At 47.0% G+C, this 18,037-nt stretch overlaps 1 protein-coding gene across 4 annotated transcripts in view; it reads left to right on the forward strand.

Moving 5' to 3' along the window:
* AKT2 (AKT serine/threonine kinase 2) overlaps positions 1-18,037 on the forward strand; it is a 75,905-nt gene that overhangs the window by 25,804 nt on the left and 32,064 nt on the right. The window contains exons 1-3 of one of the 4 annotated variants that reach the window (XM_088450151.1): positions 646-762; positions 10,062-10,103; positions 17,530-17,650. In XM_088450151.1, coding sequence (XP_088306277.1) covers positions 17,605-17,650 — 46 coding nt within the window. In that variant the 5' untranslated portion in view covers positions 646-762; positions 10,062-10,103; positions 17,530-17,604. Of the gene's footprint in view, positions 1-645; positions 763-10,061; positions 10,104-17,529; positions 17,651-18,037 lie in introns of those variants that run through there. The other 3 variants (XM_088450152.1, XM_088450150.1, XM_088450153.1) reach the window with 3 other exon arrangements.

Genomic DNA, 18,037 nt, shown 5'->3' on the forward strand with positions numbered 1-18,037 from the left:
GCTGCCGGGTGAGTTCAAGGAAAATTACTCACGATATTGCATCGCAAGCACATAGTCTAGTGTGTACCCACCTTTAGGGTGCCGCAATGGCACATAATGGCATCACCCACATTTTGCCCCTAAGTGAATTGACCATAGGGACTGGTTAATAAAAAATTGTCTCTGTAAAAATACTGGAATACTTAAAACAAAAACCCAGAACATATGTGAATGATAGAATTATTATAAAGAGAATTAGACTTCTGATACTTATGGGGGTATTTATCAAAGCTGGGAGAGAGATAAAATTGTGAGATATAAAGTACTAACCAATCAGCTTCCAATTTACATTTTGCTGGCTGTGTTTAAAAAAAATGATAGGAACTGATTGGTTGGTAATTTATTTTTTACACTTTTATCTCTCTCCCAGCTTTGATAAATACCCCCATCATTAAGGTTTTTTGGAGAATAGACCAGCAGCAGACACTGATATAATAGGAGTTGGGGACAGTTTGCTGCGTGTCTGGTGACCCTGCATTGTTTGATATACTGTACATATTCAGCGTTTCTGCTCACATTACCTCACCCTGTGTAATAGTACATGGCAGCGCCTGGCAGCTGCCCTCACGGAAGATGGCGGCTCGGGGCATTCCGGAGTTGTTTAGTTCTCGGCCGGATGTAGGCGGATGTACTCGCCTCCATTCTCTGTAGCGCTGCAACTTTCGTTAGGAGGGAGACATGAGATCGGGAAACGGCGGGGTGAGTGGAGCCTGACTCTGGAAGGTAAGCAGGGGAGAGCCCGACTCTGCGGCAATACGTGGCAGAGCAGGGACTATGTGCGGAGATACGCGGCGCCGGAGCTGCACAGCAGTTTAGGCCTAAGTAGGGGGACGGTGCTATGAGCTATACACAGAGGCCTAGGGGCATCTTAATGCTACACTGAGACCAGTTGACACACGCTGGCCTGTAATCTAGGGCTAGATTGGTTACTAGTAACATATTCTCTAAAGATTAGTAAATAGTAATAATAGGAATTCTAAATATTTCACCGACTTGCGTTGTACAAGTCTTATAGCCCTGCCAATGAGAAAGCTATGGTGTGTGTGCTAGAGATGGCTGCCTGGGTGAGAGCTGCTGTGGTGGGTAAGGAGACGTCTGCATGGGTGAGAGCTGTCTTGGGTAAGGAGACGTCTGCATGGGTGAGAGCTGTGGTGGGTAAGGAGACGTCTGCCCGGATGAGAGTAATGGTGGGCAAGGAGACGGCTGCCTGGATGAGAGCTGCGGTGGGCAAGGAGACGGCTGTCTGGATGAGAGCTGCGTTGGGCAAGGAGACGGCTGCCTGGATGAGAGCTGCGGTTGGCAAGGAGACGGCTGCCTGGATGAGAGCTGCGGTGGGCAAGGAGACGGCTGCCTGGATGAGAGCTGCGGTGGGCAAGGAGACGGCTGCCTGGATGAGAGCTGCGGTGGGTAAGAAACTACGGCGGGTGAGGAGACGTCTGCCTAGGTGAGAGCTACTGTAGGTGAGGAGACAGCTGCTTGGATGAGAGCTATGGTGGGCAAGGAGAAGGCTGCCTGGATGAGAGCTATGGTGGGCAAGGAGGCGGCTGCCTGGATTAGAGCTATGGTGGGCAAGGAGGCGGCTGCCTGGATGAGAGCTATGGTGGGCAAGGAGGCGGCTGCCTGGATGAGAGCTATAGTGGGCAAGGAGGCGGCTGCCTGGATGAGAGCTATGGTGGGCACTGAGACGTCTGTCTGGGTGAGAACTATGGTGGGTAAGGAGACTTCTACCTAGAGGGTTTATTTTTGAAGCAGTGATAAACTTAGAGAGGTGGAGAAGTTGCCCATGTGATCCAATCAGCTTTGAAGTAGCATTCATCAAGTACAGTCTATAAAATCATAAGTAGGAGCAGATTGGTTGCCATGGGCAACTTCACCACTGCTCAACTTCTCTAAGTTTTTAACTGCTTGATAAATAAACTCCAGGGTGAGAACTACGGCGGGTGAGGAGACGTCAGCCTGGATGAGAGCTATAGTGGGTGAGGGGACTAATGCCAGGGTGAAAGCTACTGTAGGTGAGGAGACAGCTGTCTGGATGAGAGCTATGGTGGCGTGTAAGGAGACAGCTGCCTAGATGAGAGAGCTAAAGTGACCAAGGAGTGCCTGAATAAGAACTGCGGTGGGCAAGGAGACGTCTGCCTTGGTGAGCACTATCGTGAGTAAGGAGAAGTCTGTCTGGGTGAGAGTTACGGCAGGTGAGGAGACAGCTGCCAGGGTGAGAGCTACTGTAGGTGAGGAGACTGCTGCCAGGGTGAGAGCTACTGTAGGTAAGGAGATGTCTACCAGGCTTAAACTACGGTGGGTAAGGAGACGGCTGCCTGGGTGAGAGCTACGGTGGGCAAGGAGGCATCTGTCTGGGTGAGAGCTATGGTGGGTGAGGAGACGGCTGCTTGAGTGTGGAGACTGATGCCAGGGTGAGAACTACCGTATGTGGGGAGACAGCTAGCTGCCTGGGTGAGAGCTACGGTGGGCAAGGAGACATCTGCCTGGGTGAGAGCAATGGTGGGCAAGGAGACACCTGCCTGGGTGAGCGCTACGGTGGGCAAGGAGACGCCTGTCCGAGTGAGAGCTACTGTAGGTAAGGAGACCTCTGCCAGGGTGAGAGCTACGATGGGTAAGGAGACGGCTGCCAGGGTGTGAGTTATGGTGGGTAAAGAGACGGCTGCCTGAGTGAAAGCTTCAGGGGTCTATTTACTAAGCATTGGATGGAGATAAAGTCCCGAACGATCAGCTCAAAACTGCCATGTCACAGGTGTTTTTAGAAAAATGACAGCAGCTGATTGGTTGGGATTTTACCTCCGTTCACTTTATCTCCATCCAAGGCTTAGTAAATAGACCCCTTAGTGAGTTAAGAAACAGGTGCTTAATTGAGGGCTATGGTGCCTAAGAGACGACTGCCTGGGTGAGGGCTATGATGGGTAAGGGGACGGCTACCTGGGTTAGAGCTATGGTGTGTATGGAGACCACTGCATAGTAGAGAGCTTTGGTATATAAAGTAACTACTTTATTTCAGTCACATATAGTCAGCTGTTTGAGATGATGATTGTGGTTATTTCCTAAGGGTTTGGTAAATATCTTCAACATTCATTATGTTGACATGAGAATGTCAATATGGTTGTAACACCGATAGTGATGTTATGTATGTTTTTCTAGCCAATTCTGCCCCTAACGCCTCCTGGAAATATATAAATAATAAGCGAAAAAATTTGTGGGTCCCAGGGATTCCTTGCCTTGCCCTGGTCCAAGACTGCTGTTACTCACTAAATGGTCAGGCCCAGGGGAAAACTCATTAAGGTCTGACCAGCCGGCATCCGCAGTCCCTTTATTACCCAAGGGCCCTGGTGCACTGCTGGTAATTCAGCCCCTGCCAATATGGGTTGATCTATACACTCCGATCCGTGAGGAGACAGGAGAGCGAGGGGCATCACGGGAGGTGGTGGTCTCAGGCTGCTATTGGACGAGGAAATGCTGCCGGCCGCAGTGATTGATTGGCGACCCGGGGAAACGCTGAAGATGTTATTGGCCTGCTGCCACACAGCGCGTCCTGCAGGACCCGCTCATTTTTAAAAAGTGAGTCCCTGATTGCCCGTAGCTCGTAAATAGGTAACTATAGCGCTTATTTTGCCATCACTGTAACCATGTCAATATTTCCAATGCCTACATTTTACATTATAATAATCAATGTCGGCATACCGAATGGAGTTATAATGAAAGCATGCCTACCCTAAGAGGTAACTGTAGAAGAGTGCACCTCAACATAGAACCCACAAATAAAGGGGCATTGTCCTGACTGTTACTGCTACGGTCTTGTTTTCAACAACTAAAGCAAAATCTTTATATAAAGGTAAGTGTACACTAGAAGTGATAGGTATTTAGCGGTTGCCCGTACACACCAGCAGATGAAACAATCTATCTGCAAGATGTCATTCACAGACATATCCGCTGTACACACCCGGCGGATGCACTATAGATATATTGCCCATTCAATGGAACGGGCGATATATATCAGTGTGTACCCTACAAGATTTATCTGTCCAATCTGCAGGGTTGATACAAAAATCTGGTAATGTATGGGAGCAGATGACAGTCGGCCATCTGCTTCCAAACACTGGAGAACAGACAATGGCCGTTCAGACAAAGTGGTTAAATCCGTTTTGATTTAACCAATTTATTCGAACAATAGTTTCTGTCTGTTTTCCGGTGTTTGGGAGCAAATGGTTGATTGTCATTTGTTCCCATACATTACAAGTTTTTGTTCCAACCAGACAGGTTGGATAGATAAATCTTTTGGTGTGTACCCAACAGTCCAGGTTTTAAAGATATCCATGCTTGAGCACAGATGGTTAAATGAAAATAACTGAGGTACTAATTAAAGGCCTGATTCAGCAAGGGAGAGACTGCACGCACTCGGCCGCTGCGTGTAAATGCTAATCAATGCATACGCACGGCAACCATAGCACAAGAATGCAGATGCCCAGCAGTACATAGTGCCGCCCATCTTCCTTTACTCAATGCTTAATCTGTACGCAGGATAGCGCAAACATTGAGAACCATCGTACCCAGGTGCACAATAGAGCATGATCTGTCCTGGTGCAGGATTTTGGCCACTTCCTGCATGCATCAAGTCGTCTGACTGTGTATGCCGACATACTGCCTTAATTATGCACTCCCCTATAACGGTGTCCCAACGCACAGGCACGTCTGCTTTCGCCCCCAACCACCCTCCGCCACCACCCACAAACGGCACTTTCTGTCAATCAATATTAGAAGGGTTGCGTACACACTTAGCGTTCCCCCTAGGCTGTTTCAGCAGGGTGCCGCGCCCTGCCCTATTTCTGAAACAGCCTGCGGGTTCTGTCCTCGACCCGTGGGCCGCAGTGTCCCGCGGGTGGGGAAAACGGCAGAGCGGCGGCCGGCATCCATACACAGTGACCGCGGCGCTAGGGGGCTGCCCGGCATGTCCTTAAGTGCGGGGTACGCCCCCAAGAGTGACAAAAAGGGGACGCATCATAAAGACACGCCCCATTTTAATTGGCCACACGCGTGTTTTTGACGCGCGCAGAAGTGCCCTTGCTCTAGGTCCGGCGCCCTGCCTGCCGCCGGACCTAGAGTGAACACTACACACTGTGTGTACTCTGCACACCGTTACCCAATCGCACTGGTTAGTTTGCACACGCACAGTGTGAAAACATCTGCAGAGTGCATGCGTTCTCACCCTTGCGTCCCTTGCTGAATCAGGCCCTAAGTAATCTGTGCACAAGTATGTCTATCCTTAAAATCTGAACTGTTAGTGTACCTTGAGTAGGTGGAACCCCGGGGTTACCCTTATTCTTGGCTTTAATACAGAACCAGCATAGCAGTTAAGTTAACTTTAAAAGGCAACTTAAAGGACTGTGAGGGCCAATCACAAGCTGCAACCTCTTGGCCAAAAAGTTTCTTCTTTAGTATTCAGCCAGGACTGAAAAAGGAACAGAGGAGCCCTGGAAAGCTGTATGTTGCAGTTACTAGGGGCTTATAATAGAGGACGGGCGCGTCAATAAATATTTAGCTAGATGGTACAACTACTCTGAAGCCGCGAATCCACTACACGAAAAAATGGAAGTTCTGAACGTTATCGTTCATCGTCCACAATATCGTCGAGTAAGTGTGCCACCAACAATGCATGTTCCCGCTGGTGTTTGACGATATCTATCATCGCCCGTATTTGCAGGGCAACCTGACGATATTGTCAGGTTCTGCAAGTTCGGGGATGAGGGAGGGTGCCGTCACTGAATGATATCGTGAACGATATCGTTCAGTGTGTATGCTCAATGTCGTTAACCACATTGAGCCCAGCAATGCAGGGTTCACACTTAACGATATGGCTCATGAGATTTGTGCAATTCCCTATTTACATGGTTAAATGTTTGTTTAGATCTGTGATGCTGAACATGGAGTGCTCCTACATGAAGCCTCCAGAGATGTGTGGTGGATAAGTCTATTCCTGTTGTGACCATATTGACCATGAATTCTAATAACAAACCATAGTTTAATGGAGGTCACTTCATTCGCTCCCCACACACATGGTGATTTGGTCATTTAAATTGGTGGGTGACCTTATCTGTGGTTTTGGCCAGATATTGTGGCTCTGGCTATTGATTATACCAGATTGCCATGAGCCTCATGTGGTACTGTAGCCTTAGGTACGCCAGCGTGTTCTTTATCCGGACAGGTTTTCAGTTCCTGATGATCATCTCTGGTTTTGATTGTGCAGGTCTCATAGTTTTGGCACCAGACACGTGACATTATTAGGATTTGGACAGACAGCCACCTGGTTTAAATGAAACTCAAGTCGGGGTCTGTCCTGCATCCGGTGAGCTTAGAAAAAGCGTTAATCGCTTATCAATGTATCGCTCTTATAAACCCCGCTTAAACTGTGCTCCTCACCCACTTGAACACAGTACTTTGCATTGTACTCGCTTTCTTCTAATGCTTCTTTCTTTTGCAACTTATTCTCGTTTATCCTCTTTATGGTTCTTGGTAAGAAAAGTTAATTGGACAAAACTGTGCATTAAATATCTTTGTTGCCTATTCCCTTAGAATAAGAAAACCTAATATTTAAATGATCCTATTCCCTTTATTAATGGGGTTACCCTCCGCTAAACTCTGGTATTCTCCTAGCAGTGACTTATACAATGTTTGCATAGCATGCGTTTATCCCACGTAATATGTTTCACAGGTGTTATTTTTTGCAGCCCTTGTCTGGCACTAATCTGCTTTCTTTCCACTGGTATTCCTACACTTTACTACTGATGTGGTGTTTGGATCTATCCTTTCCCCCCTCGAGTATTACATTATAATCAAACATTATACATGTAAATGTGGGCTTGACGGTAGCTCATTATGGCTGTCCTATGGAGCGGCCACAATTGGTCAAATGTATCACATTAATGATTCTTCACGCATTTGCATATTCAGCCTCCGCTTATGGTCTTCCGACGCATCTATTTTATAGATGTTTACAGCTTCAGCATGTTCACTGTGCACAGTGGAGGGGGGTTGCCCCAGTCCTTTGTGAATCTCCGGTTCGACTCCTAGTCCGTACGCTCCCTGGTCAGAGATCTATTTTCCTGGCTTACTCTTCTTTGTTGTCATCTCGTGGGACTGAGGGTATGTGCATCCTTAGATCTCAATGAGGTAGATTTGGGTTTTTTATCCGCTGATGATTGGAAATTTATTTTGGGTTCACCCCGGGATGCCACGGCCAATGCCAGACTTCAGCAGATTCAACTGGATAATCTGCACAGGATCTATTAGTCTCTGATTAAACTTTGTGAGTTTGGTGGGTCATTTTCGGACTCACGCTCTAAAGCCGCATATCTACTTGCCGATGAAATGGAGCGATTGAACTATAACGACATCGTTATCATTCAGCCGCTCATCGTGCACAAATCAGGCATGAAGATGTCGAAAACGACCAGCGATGCGCGTTCCGCCTGGTTGTTTTCGACATTAATCATCGCCTGAACATGCCGGTCAATCTGCCGATAACGACAGATTGGGCGTGTTCGGGGATGAGGGAGGGTGCCTGCACTGAACGACGTATTGTTCAGTGTAGGCACTACAGGGGAAGAGGAACGACTGTACGATTACAATGTTGTAACCCTACTGTCGTTCCAAGATCTGCAAGTGGATGTGCACATTAAGAGTGCTGCCTCCTCTGCTGATCTCTAGCATCTTCCCCCCCACCCGCCCCTGTGTAGCTTCCTTTTGTTTGCTTGTACTCGGAAAATGGACTTCCGGGTTCCCTTATTGACCCCTCGTATTTGCATTTTTGGTCTTTACCTGGAAGATTTCCTCACTGCCCATTGTTCACTCTAGGTCCGGTTCACCGTGCTGGAGGGCAGGGTGCTTTTTGCCCTTTAGAAATAGAGCATGGTGCTGCGCCCCGCTAAAACAGCCTAGCGGGCATGGTACGATTATATGTGAATAAACTTTTATCCTGGGTATGTATTGCTTAATAATGGAGGGCTGCGGATCATCCCTCCTTTCCCTTTTGGGTATCCTTAAGCTGGGTACACTTTAGACGATATGTGTACTCAGCGATGCGACTGGCCGACATATCACATTAGACGATCCAGTGCCCGACCGACCCTATGTCGGCACCAGCCGTATCCCGCTGCATGGGGTCTTCAGTCGCATTGTCAGATTGACCCTGCATGTAGGGCCGACCTGACGATGCGACTGGCGACCAACCGGGAGCGCACATGTTCCAAACATAGAGGGTGCACATTAGGCGATTTTGACAATATATCGGACCAATCCGTTGGATTGGACAAAATATTGTCTTATGTGTGCCCAGCTTTAGTTAATGTAACAGTGTCCCATGAGCGTTTTATGTACACAGAAAATGCCCTTTAAAATGTTATAAAGTCTGGTGTCTATGGCACGTATCTAGTTATGCTCTTACCACTCCTTCTGATACCCGTTCTTGATGCTTCAGGGTATGTCTTATTTCTGTGCCTCCGCCAGTCCATACCTCATTTTCTGTATTGTTGCTGCTGTTTTCCTGCTGTAATTACTGATTGTAATTATTAATGGTTTTAGATTGTATTCCATTTCCTTGTTGAACTTTGTTACTTTGATTGTATACCGTATTTGTTATCTGTGAAAGTATATTTAACATTTCAATATTTTGAAGTGATATTATTCTCGTGTATTTTGTTCTATGTTTATTTTTTTATTTTGGTTTCTATTGTTTTGTTGCTTTGTTATTGAAAAATGTACAGTACAAATACTTAATTTAAAAAAAAAAAATTATAAATATAAAGGTACACATTAGATGTTCCAGTACTGTGTATTGTACAACTGTACCGTCTTTGTTTGAACATATTTTTATTAATTATTGTGTTAAATTTTGTTTCATTTTAATTCCTTTTTTTTATATATATATATATATATATATATATATATATCCGCATGTGTTTCAGGAGGTGCAATTTCCCTTTATATGTTTACTATTTTATTTACTTCTGACGTGTCGTTGACATTGTGACGTAGTTTAATTATTGATCAATGGCAAGTTCAACGCTTGCATAATGTTAGATCGCTCTCTCTCTATCTATCTATATATATATATATATATATATATTTATTTTCACTTTAGGAGCTGTGTGCTGATTAGTAAGCAGGGCATATTTAGATTGTGAATTTTATACGTGATGTATCGATACAGCAATTGTAGCTAAACCGATGCATTAAGTGTAATATTTTGTCCTTCAAAATTTTAATATGCCCTCCTCACTGATTTGTACCTTGCACCTAAAGTGAACATTATATGTAGCCAAATAAGCTTAACTAATGCATGTGACATGTATGCAAAGGACAAAGTGCCCTATGGCAAAACTTAAAATTGATACATTAAGTGTGCATACAGTGGGGGCAGACGTTTTGGGGGCGATTCAATTAAGCGCAAGGTGATTAGCGCCGTGAAGGTGGTACCGGAGCGATTCAATTCTGCGCGCTGTTTAGTTCGACTAGAACAACTTAAGTTGGGGAATACTGGTTCTCACGACTTAACCTCGGTTTTTGGTCACGAGAACGGACATTCTGCGACTAAAGTGGTGGCCATAAGGCTGTTAGCGCCGCGCTAAAACGACAAACGTCCTCGCATACGGCACTTTAGTCAGATTTCTCCTCGCACCCTCAGGAGGTTACCTTTAGTCGACTTAACAGCTCATTGAATTGAATAGCTCCAGGAACGCCTTCCCAATGCCATTAAGTGTGTTTAATTGAATCACCCCCATAGTGTGCATAAACTGAAGTCCTTTGTATTGTGAAGCAAGCACATTTTGCACTAGTGATGTTATGGGTGAATTGATGGGGTGCTTCCCTGTGTATGGGTCTGCGGTACACATTGTGCCACTGTAGTCGCCAATGAGATTAGAGACCAGCAATTTGTTTGCACAATTTATTTATTATTATTTTTTAAGCAAAATCATCCCTAGTGACCCATCTGTCTGTCTCTCCCATTTTGATCCATCCAGTCTCCTCCGTGATGTCTCCTGGAGAGAGCTAAGCGGCATCAGGTGAGCCACTGACCTAGTGTTTGTTCTGCACAGGCTCCTGTGCTGGCTGCTTGACCTGCTCTGCTGTTCCCCCCCCCCCCCCCCCCCCTCTTGATTTTGTCTCTTTGCTGATAGCAGTTTCCAGGGAGATAAGAATTGTCCTATTATTTATGCAGCACACAAAGCAAACACTGCAATCTGCTGTGTTTCCACCCTAATGCCTATCAGAACATGCTGTAATGGCAGTAGTGCCCCCAGCAGAGGTGCAGTAATTGAACGAGCATGGTGATCTGCACACAGATGACTAGGTTACATCTGCTGTTGTGTTCTGTGTTGTGGTGAAGTATCTCTTCTGCTTTTTTTTTTTTTCTGCCCTGCAGTGTTTTGCATAGAGGGTGTGGTTTCTGGTTCATTCACAGAATTCAGATGTTAATCCAGCATAGAGCACAAACGTTTCACTGACTGTTACAGATAATGAAAAGCCATATCGCTGCTTTAAGGACATTTATGACCAAAGCGGTCTGATGCTGAAAGCCATAGAATACCGTATATACTCGAGTATAAGTCGACCCGAATATAAGCCGAGGTACCTAATTTTACCACAAAAAACTGGGAAAATGTATTGACTCGAGTATAAGCCCAATGTGGGAAATGCAGCAGCTACTGGTAGTTATATCCCCCCCTGGTAGTGCCCCCAGTAGTAATATCCCCCCCTGGTTGTGCCCCCAGTAGTAATATCCCCCCCCTGGTTGTGCCCCCAGTAGTAATATCCCCCCCCTGGTTGTGCCGCCAGTAGTAATATCCCCCCCCTGGTAGTGCCCCCAGTAGTAATATCCCCCCCTGGTAGTGCCCCCAGTAGTAGTATCCCCCCCTGGTAGTGCCCCCAGTAGTAGTATCCCCCCCTGGTAGTGCCCCCAGTAGTAGTATCCCCCCCTGGTAGTGCCCCCAGTAGTAGTATCCCCCCCTGGTAGTGCCCCCAGTAGTAGTATCCCCCCCCCTGGTAGTGCCCCCAGTAGTAGTATCTCCCCCCTGGTAGTGCCCCCAGTAGTAGTATCCCCCCCCTGGTAGTGCCCCCAGTAGTAGTATCCCCCCCCTGGTAGTGCCCCCAGTAGTAGTATCCCCCCCCTGGTAGTGCCCCCAGTAGTAGTATCCCCCCCCCTGGTAGTGCCCCCAGTAGTAGTATCCCCCCCCCTGGTAGTGCCCCCAGTAGTAGTATCCCCCCCCCTGGTAGTGCCCCCAGTAGTAGTATCCCCCCCCCTGGTAGTGCCCCCAGTAGTAGTATCCCCCCTGGTAGTGCCCCCAGTAGTAGTATCCCCCCCCTGGTAGTGCTCCCGGTAGTAGTATCCCCCCCCTGGTAGTGCCCCCGGTAGTAATATCCCCCCCTGGTAGTGCCCCCGGTAGTAATATCCCCCCCTGGTAGTGCCCCCGGTAGTAATATCCCCCCCCTGGTAGTGCCCCCGGTAGTAATATCCCCCCCTGGTAGTGCCCCCGGTAGTAATATCCCCCCCTGGTAGTGTCCCCGGTAGTAATATCCCCCCAGTAGTAACCCCTCCCTGGTAGTGCCCCCAGTAGTAATCTCCTCCCCAGGTAGTGCTCCCAGTAGTAATCCCCCCCTGGTAGTGCCCCCAGTAGTAATATCCCCCCCTGGTAGTGCCCCCGCTAGTAATATCCCCCCCTGGTAGTGCCCCCGCTAGTAATATCCCCCCCTGGCAGTGCCCCCGGTAGTAATATCCCCCCCCCTGGTAGTGCCCCCGGTAGTAATATCCCCCCAGTAGTAACCCCTCCCTGGTAGTGTCCCCAGTAGTAATCTCCTCCCCTGGTAGTGTCCCCAGTAGTAATCTCCTCCCCTGGTAGTGCCCCCAGTAGTAATCCCCCCCCCTGGTAGTGCCCCCAGTAGTAATCCCCCCCCCCGGTACTGCCCCCAGTAGTAACCCCCCCGGTACTGCCCCCAGTAGTAACCCCCCCGGTACTGCCCCCAGTAGTAACCCCCCTGGTAGTGCCCTCAGTAGTACCCCCCCCAGTAGAGAGAGACGTAATAAAAAAATAGAAAAAAAAACGTACCTGAAACCCCGCTCCTGGTCCCGACGCTGCTACCCGGCTCCTCCGGCCGCTTTGCATTATGGGAGAGGTCATGACATCATGACGTCTCTCCCATTACCCACTGCGGGAGCCGGAAGATGGCTCCCGCAGTGGGAGCAGCAGCAGCCGATGAGAGTCTGACAGACCGTCATCGGCTGCTAATTACAACAGACACACAGCTGCCGGCACCGGCGGCTGTGTGTTTGGCACTGTGTAGTGCTGACCGAACTCCGTCCGGTCAGCACTACACACGCGGTGCAGCTGTGTCACAGAGACACAGTCTGCACCGCGGCCCGCATGGTACGCAGCTGAGTGAGGCGGCCTCCAATATGTGTAACGGGAGAACCGGCCCTCGTCCTGGAGCATCACTCGAGTATAAGCCGAGGGGGGCCTTTTCAGCACAAAAAATGTGCTGAAAAACTCGGCTTATACTCGAGTATATACGGTACTTGCAATTGTAATAATATAAACCATTGCATTTGAGATCAGTTATTATACCACATATGATATTAAACACATGAGAATTTGTGCACTTTTCTGAAAAGGTTCTGTAACTCATGGCAACGTATACTGTACTTTCTTATTTTTTAGTACGAGTTATAAATCTGCAGTTCGCAGTGTTTTATGAATTTCCCCATTCTTGTATTGCCTTGGTCATGTCTAAGGGATGTTGCTCGGTAAAATTGCTCATTTTTTTCATAGCCACGTTTTGTAAGGTTTTTCTTTTATTCAAACAATGTTCTACATTTCAGAAATGCATTCTTCTAAATATATTACTTGGTAAGTCGTTGGCGTTCTCTAGTCTTTCTGCTGGAGTCTGTGTATTTCATGCTACATTAATATCTGTGTGGCCTGGAACAACCTCATGTGGCTAGGATGAGTGCCGTGACACTTAGAGGGTAAATACTCTGTGCCGTGGCGCCATTTTCAATGGCTAACGCTGCTTGGCACCACATAAATGTGTTTTTATCATTCCAGTAATGTGCCGCAGTTCAGGATTGCTTCATGGAAATGCAAAGATAATGCAGCTGGGAGGATTTTAGTCCTGGGCTGCAATGTAGTGTTAGGGAGATCCTTGTGCTGAGTGCTGGGTACTGTGCTGCCAAATGCTGGGGACCAGGAGAGCAAGCTCGGCTATGAGGGAGTTAAGTTCAACCACCAGGGCTAGTGTGTGGAACACTGCAGGGCACAGTGTCTATAAAAACAAACAAATGTATTTTGTGTAGAAGTACTGCAGTGGAGAACATCGGATAACATCCAGCAGTGCCTTGATGACTAAAGTGCTACATTCAGTCAGTGGCTGGAGGGACTTGACATACAACCTCCGGAGTTTGAATGAACTCAGGAGGTGCCATGCAGGTTGGTAGTCCCAGCCTGCCAAATTCCACAATAGAGCCCTAAGGACTATAGGAGCAGCAGCGAAGGCCCTTTTTCCCTGGAATCTGGCCACTGCCTCTGGAGCTCAAATTTGGTGATGAGGTGATCAGGTGCCCTCCTTAGAGTCCTGGAGGATGTTCTAGGCGGGAGATTGGAAGATAAAAACTCCCTTCCTAGACTTCCAGGCATCTGGGAATGACCAAGGGCTCTACTTTCTCCCCAGACAGCCTAATGCATAGAGTGGAGGTCTTTGGAGTGTGTCCGCAGAAATCCGCATGAGGTGCTGCCTCAGGGCTAGCTGCTGACTTTCCGCTAGCCGCTAATTAAATAGCTACGGGCACTTTAGCCAGGAGGTGAAACCGTGTGAGAGAGCCCGCAGCTAATTGAATTCCTCAATAAGAGCTCAAATGTGTGTTGTGCGTATCCTCTTGACCAACTGTGACATCCTAAACACATCTGTATGCTGTTATGTGCCTAATCCCCTAAACTAGGAATAAAACCGCCCTTTTTACATTTTACTGGAGCAAATAAACATCTTCCTGCTTCTAAAGCCGCATACACACTAGACGATTTCTATGAACGATATGGACGATAACGATATATCGATCAGTGTGTATGCACTCCAAAAATATACTGGTAGGCTAATTGGCTCCCAGCAAAATTAACCCTAGTGTGTGTGAGCATAGGGAATATAGATTGTAAGCTTCACTGGGGCAGGGACTGATGTGAATGGCCAAATATTCTCTGTAAAGCGCTGCGGAATATGTGTGCGCTATATAAATAACTGGTAATAAATAAGCATGCAGTGAATGACCAATGATGCGCGCTCCAGCGGGTCGTTAACGATGTCTTTTGTCGTCCGTAAATGCAGGCCAATCTGACGATATCGTCAAGAATTGTCTGTTCAGAGATGTGGTAGGACGACTTCACTAAAAGATATCTTTCGGTGTGTACACCCAATATCATTTGCACTACAGAAAGTTCAAGGGAAATTTTTCACCAATATTGTTCATACAGCACATCGTCTAGTGCGGATGAGCCTTAAGACGCCTGCATCCGCTTGAATCCTGGGATTACCAGATAAGCGCAAAATGCTCATCCATTCTCTATCTGTCCTGGGGATGAGCTCAGTGTTTCCAAGCTCAAGGCCTCTGCCTGCTACTAAGGGCCTGATTCAGAGCCGGACGCTATTTGCGCTCGCTCGTTCAGAAAAAGGGGCCGGCTATTTAAATTGAGCGGTCACTCTTTGCGGTCTGTTGACGCCTCTATGTCTGAGCGAGCGAACGAAACATGCGCTCGCTATTTTCTAAAGACGCCCCCTAGCCGCTCGCATCCTACGTCATCTCCGCTATTTATTTGATTGATTAATCGAGCACATCGAAAGGCGTCTGAACTGCTCGCAGTGCTTGTGGTAGGATTTTCCTACCGCAATCATGCGAACAGTTCAGGCTAAGAAACAACCAAGTGACGTGGTCGATGACGCTGCTTTGTTAATTATGCACACCCTTAAAACGCCCGTTTTGACTGTTTGGCACGCCTGCGTTCGGATCTCCACTCCCCGTTTTCAAGCACCTTCCCCTGTTACCACCCACAAACGCCTCATCCTGTCACTCAAATTAGCAGGCACTCTCTATTTTGTGAGCGCTCGATTTCCGACCGCAATGACTGGTTGGCGTATGCGCATTATGACCCATACGCATGCGCAGATGTGCGAACATTGCTCGATGCGAACGAGCGGCCGCTTACGAGCGGCTCTGAATCAGGCCCTAAGTGCAGAGCTGGTCCATAGTAAGTGTCAGTGGGGACTTAGCTGATGCCAACCAGGAGATGTTGCAGTAGCGTGACCACTCATGCCCATAAGTAAGCAGTTCCAGGTGTACAATCGTTCTTCTTCCTGTGCAGTGGGATAATGTGCCTACCCTGAACGATATGTTGTTCAGTGCATGCACCCTCTCTCATCCCCGAACAAGCCCAACCTGTCGTTATCGGCAGGTTGGCCTGCATGTTCAGGCGATGATAGATGTCAAAAACGACCAGCGGGAGCGCGCATCGCTGGTCGTCTCCGACATTTTACTGGATTAATTCCCGAACGATTAATGAACGATAACGATGTTGTAATCGTTCAATCGCTCATTTTAATCGTCTAGTGTGTACGCACCTTTAATCGTATTTAACTTGAGTGTTTAAGTCCACTTATTTTGTATGTTGTGCTACTGATGTGGAAGTAGAGATTGTATCACTCTTTGCTGTTGACACAATTATGTTAAGTTTAGAACAGGATGGTTTTTTATTTATTTACTTTTTTCTGTAGGGGGTTTATACCAAATAGGGAACTTGGTAATTGTGGGCACAGTTAGCAGTCTACAAATGATGTTCTGGTTAGAGACCAGGAAAGCTAATAGGAAGCTTGCGTTACAGAAGTCATGTACAACTTCTTCAAAAAATATAAAGTTCTTTTGATATATTACAGTATATTTTTATCAACATGGAGTGAGAGGTAATCCCTTCCACTGTGAGGAAATGTTCTTTACCTATAGTTCTCCTTCTGTAGGAAGATGAATGGTATTCTCCGTGCCGACTGTTGTCTGATCCTTCAGAGACACAAGTCCTGTTGTGTCTGAAACTTTGAGATACCTAATTAATTATTTGAGATGTTGATAGATTTAATATGAGCTATAGTTTAAAAATAGTGCAGCATGGATGGTGTAATGGTTAGCATTACTGCCTCACAGCACTGAGGTCTTAGGTTTGATACCCACTTCAGGCCCTAACTGTGGGCAGTTTGTATATTCTCCCCGTCCTTGCATGAGTTTCCTCTGGGTACTCTGGTTTCTTCCCATATTCCAAAAATATACTGGTAGCAGGGGCGCATCTATAATGGATGCAGGGTGTGCGGGGAACATGGGCCCCTGGGTCCAGGGGGGCCCCGCACCGCACACCCTGCACCCATAGTATTACTCACCTCTCCGGAGTCCCACATCGGCGCGGGAGTCCGGCACTGTAAAAACGACTGGAAAATGGCCATTTTCCCGTCGTATGCACAGTTCAGGGAAAATGGCCGCCGCGGCCATTTTCCCGGTGACCAGTGCATCCTCTATAGACTCTGGGCGCACTCTAGTCTATAACTATGGCACTGGCCGCGCACAGCTCGGTGACGGAGACTGCACACGGGCTCCCTCTTCTTTAGAAACGCCCCTGACTGTAGGTTAATTGGCTCTTGACAACAATTAAGCCCATTGTGTCTGTGTGTGAGCATGTGGTGTAGGGAATGTAGATTGTAAGCTCCACTGGGGCAAGGACTGATGTGAATGACCAGATATAGTCTCTGTAAAGCTCTGCTGGGGGAATTGTTTTGGGCACCCATTACTCTTCACGCTTGTCACGCACAAATGCGCCGGGTTTTAGAAGCATAGGGCATCTAAACTATTAGGTGCGCTGAGAAAACTGCATTTTCAATGTTTTTGCACTTTTCTGCTTGCCAGTTTAGGAAGGTGCAAGCAGAAATAATGGGCACCTGCGCTCGATCAGAAAAATAATTGAATATCTCCGTCAGGCGCCCAAAAAACAGTTGAATCCCCCCCCCCCCCCCCGTGTGCACTATAATAATAAATAACTGATAGTAAGTAACATAGAAATTGTATTTCACCATGATTAATATTGTTTAAAAAAATAAAACACTTTGTATCTTGTGTCATCACTGTAAGCAGATGTGTTCTAACATCAAAAAGTTAGAGGACCATTGCCTTAAAATAGGCAGGTATATGTTTACAATCTGATGCGTTGCAGCTCTAGCGGTTTTTTGTGTTGCATTTTCCAATTCCGAAAGATCTTTTGATAAATTAAGTTTTGGGGAGATTTTTTTTTTTGTTACGTGCTGGATTGGGGAAGACTTATCAGTTGGAAAGTAAATTGTGTTGTGTTAAAGTTAATCGCATTTAATGACCTTGCTTCGCTGACCAATCGCTCTCTCTCTTGTTTTTTTTTTCTCCAGAACTGGCAAATTGTCTAAACCCTGCCCCCTAGGAAAGCTGATTGTTCACAGTTTGGCCTCAGTCTTTTAATCACCATGAATGAAGTAATGGTGGTTAGGGAAGGCTGGCTGCAGAAGAGAGGTGAGTGATGATTGGACTTTATCTGGATTACAATGTGAATTTGCGCTAGAGATAATATATAATACGCAGTGCAAGTAGGGGCAATAGTGACGTTCCCCACGTCGGTCTTTCTGGGACTCAGTCCTGTTAGACAAGCGCATGCATCACCCAGAGAAGTAACAGCACTTGTTCGGAGGTGTAACAGGTTATGAGGTTATTCAATTTCATGAAGGTTGTTTGTTTGTATACAGAAACGGCATCTGGGGGGATAGGGTCTTAAAACTATTTGGCACTTTGCCAACTTGACCTGTTAAGAAACGCAATGCAGCCCATGAAAATAAAGAAGACTCTTGCATTGGTTCTCTTTGATTCCAGCTGAAGTGTGAAAATAATTTAAGTAAGAGATAT

The sequence above is a fragment of the Taudactylus pleione genome, unplaced genomic scaffold (assembly GCF_031769625.1).
Source record: "Taudactylus pleione unplaced genomic scaffold, aTauple2 ptg000507l, whole genome shotgun sequence".
Taxonomy (NCBI): domain Eukaryota; kingdom Metazoa; phylum Chordata; class Amphibia; order Anura; family Myobatrachidae; genus Taudactylus; species Taudactylus pleione.